Raw genomic sequence first — 3,349 nt, 5'->3', positions numbered from 1 at the left:
GTGATGGGGATTTTTGTTGTTGACCTTACTCCATGGCTTTGACCACCTGAGTATCACAAGTCAAACGTTGATCACAACAACCAAAGTCAGATACGCCACGTGCAAATTTATAATTAAGAAAAATAGAAGTAGCTTCTCTCAGAAAAATAAATTGCAATGTAAATCGCCATCACAGGGTTACTTGACGTTCACAACAAATAACAATCAAACAACAAATGCTGCATAAAAAAGGTGGGGAAAACTATAAACAGCTGCAGAAAGATAAATAATGAGCAAACACTCGTTTTATACTGAAATACTGATTCCACGTTAGTATCAAGCCAATTTGAAATAGGTATAAGTTACACATTAATAACTTAAGAAAAATCTAAATAGACATAAAAGTCCAAACGAAAGCAACATCCACGATTTCACGAGATCACCAATAGGTAGAGAAAAAGATCCCGAGACTGAACCACAGTCAGAATCATCAAGAATCGCACCAGATCAAGAATCGCACCAGAAGGCTTTCACTAACAAGCTTCATCGATAGATTCATACGTGATGAGGAGGAGCTGAGCTTTCATGAGCTTCCCTCTTTAGGCAGATGTTGAGCCTGTCAGCAGCAGAAAGGAAAATACAGGCTTACAAAAACTAGAGTTTCTGAAGGCATGACTAACTATACCAACAAATTTCAGAAGATACCTCAGAAGATGGAACTGGGTCCTCCGAGAAAGAAAGTCCACTTATCTGTGGCTCACTTGACATGTAAGTGTCCACTACACTGTCAAAATAAGTGTCATCAAGAAAAGAACAGGGATCGTTGGCAAATGGGCAATTGTAATCAGCAGGAGCAACAAACTCAACAGGGTTTTGGTTGCCAGCAAAACCAATGTCACTAAGCTCCATATAATGTTCATCAGCAAGTTCTGCTAATGCTGGATGCAACTCGTATTCACAATTTATGACATCAGCAAGAGGATTTCCATAAGTTGGTTCAGGAAATGGTCGATCAGAGAAGTCGACAAGGTCGCCATTTAGATATTCAAAGTCGAAACCAGAGGCTGGAATGCCATACTCATGCAGATATGCTGAATCTAACATCTGCTATAGAAGCAGGAAGAAAGTCATATATTCCATAGAAGAACATAGTTATAATAAAATGAAAAGTGAACATAAGCTTACCTCCCTATAAGCATTTTCGGAATGAGTTGGAGACCGGCTTAGGACTGCTTCCAATTGTTCTACAAATATTCCATCATCATAAGAAGGCTCTGGCAAGAAAGAGGATTCACCGACTTCAGCAAGGTATTGCATGGATAATGACCCTTCGACGCTGTAAGGCTCTGGCACGTAAGATGGTTCTCCAACCTCAAAATTACTTACCATAGAGGATGGCTCTCCAACTTCAAAATTACTTAGCATAGAGGATGGTTCTCCAACTTCAAAACTACTTAGCATAGAGGATGGTCCACAAGCTACAGAAGCAACAGATTGTAGAGGAACAGGGGGAAACAAATGAGCATTCTCTGCAGGAGAGATCGGAAAAAAAGCAGGATGCTCAATATTAACATCCCAATCATCATCGTTAAATGGTGCACCATATTGCTCCCCATTTTTTGGACCCGGACCGCTTTTCTGAAAAATTTTGCAGAGAACATATGCATCCTGAAAATAGGATAATGATTTAGCTTATATATCATCACAAAGAAAATCCTGAAAATAAGTCAAATGCATGGACTAGCAACAGAAAAAGAGTAAAAATAATGCAGGTGGATTACTATTGCACATCTCTCTCCATCTCTCCACTAGAACCAAAGAAACAGTTACAAGTAGTTAATGCCTTGTGGAATGTGTGCACAAAAATCTTCATCAAACTAATGCATAATTGCATATACACAATAACAATTGGTAGAGCAACATTCCAATATAATCTTAAACATGGAGTATTCTTGATTATGCGTATCTACAAATCAAAAGATCTATTTTCTAGAGTAAACGTTTTAAGAACTCTAAAGTAAATGTCACTATCACTAGCAATAAGGTCAGAAGTAAAGCTTAAAGGTCTTTGACGTAGAAAAAGGATGAATAATTAAGATGCCAGAAAGATCCTAAATAAAGAAGGATTAGAAATTTTAGCTTTGAGGGTTCTGGAACTTCAGGTGAAACATCTATTGGTTGATGGAGGTTATTTAGACATCCAATTAACATATGCTACTGACATTGTTTTAGTATGAATTCATTACTAACACAATGAGGCTTTGAGGTTAACCAATGTAGCAAACAGCAACAATACAAGAGCAAGATTATCATCACTATCAATTCTCGGTTTTAGAGGTCATAAACCAGGGTGTAACAGCCAAAATTGATGTTCAGAAAGAAATATCAGTTGGTATCCAAGTGAATTTCTATGCACAAGTGATGTTTACTATCAATTAATCTTAAATGATTAAACATTAGACTTTTTTCATTCATTTTTATCCAAATCTATTTCTTTTAGCCAGGGATCAGGAATTGAATACATCTTCAATATTTGATTCAGTGTAGAAAATAACGTGCTACATAGCGTAAGATAGCACAAAACGTAACATAGCGCCGGAAAATAACTCAGATATAAAGTAGCATATGTTATTTACTAAATAGCGTACGCTATTTAGCGCGCCATGATGGCATACGTGAGTGTACGTTAAATTGATCAAGGGTTTGGATTGCTTTTTAAAAGAAATTGATGGAGTTTTTAGGGGGTGAACCCCACTTTTCATAAATAAAATTCACAGAGAAGCCCTAGATCCTTCACTACTCTCTTTTCCGCCTCGAGAAATTGAAAAGCCCTAAATCCTCTTCTTCTTCCTGTCTTCTTCTTCATCGTCTCCTCCTGCTCGCCGTCTTCTTCCTCATCACGCAAGCACCAAGAGAACCCCCATCGACTTCTGAACCCATTGCGCCCGGCAAACCCCTTTGGAGGACCACTCAACATTTAAACCCATCAACGTACAATCTTGACTTGTGATTCAACTTTCTCAAGATCATGTTACATTAAAAACATTAAAAAGGGATCAAATACTAATAATGATCAAAGTAATTACTAATTAGTTTCTTTTAATTTTACATTTATGATGCTCTATTACCTATTAGAGCTTATTGTGATGTAATTTATTTTTTGAAGTCTACACATTACACTCCAAAACCTTAAAAATTAGTATTAGTTGCTAATTAATAAATTAAAAATCATTGTTCTATGCGCTACAGTGTCTGATCGATGGTATTTAATGCTTTTGTGGTTTCTTTTTATAATTTCAGATTAATGATAGTGTTTTTTAGGTTATTAGTGTTCTTTAGTATGATATGTTATCATATTGTTAGATTATAT

The 3,349-nt window shown here is 36.4% G+C and overlaps 1 protein-coding gene across 2 annotated transcripts in view; it reads right to left on the bottom strand.

The window, feature by feature from the left end:
• Positions 1-252: 252 nt before the first annotated feature.
• The window catches only part of LOC109827642 (protein ATAF2-like), a 15,828-nt gene continuing 12,731 nt past the window's right edge, over positions 253-3,349 (bottom strand). The window contains exons 4-6 of one of the 2 annotated variants that reach the window (XM_020394654.1): positions 1,165-1,647; positions 685-1,086; positions 253-595 (exon numbers count right to left, since the gene is read on the bottom strand). In XM_020394654.1, the coding sequence (XP_020250243.1) occupies positions 563-595; positions 685-1,086; positions 1,165-1,647 (918 nt within the window). In that variant the 3' untranslated portion in view covers positions 253-562. The remainder of the gene's footprint in view (positions 596-684; positions 1,087-1,164; positions 1,648-3,349) is intronic. The other variant, XM_020394655.1, reaches the window with a different exon arrangement.

The sequence above is a fragment of the Asparagus officinalis genome, unplaced genomic scaffold (genome assembly GCF_001876935.1).
Source record: "Asparagus officinalis unplaced genomic scaffold, Aspof.V1 AsparagusV1_Un335, whole genome shotgun sequence".
NCBI lineage: Eukaryota > Viridiplantae > Streptophyta > Magnoliopsida > Asparagales > Asparagaceae > Asparagus > Asparagus officinalis.
Note: the sequence above shows the minus strand (reverse complement) of the source record. Positions and strands in the feature narration are given on the sequence as shown.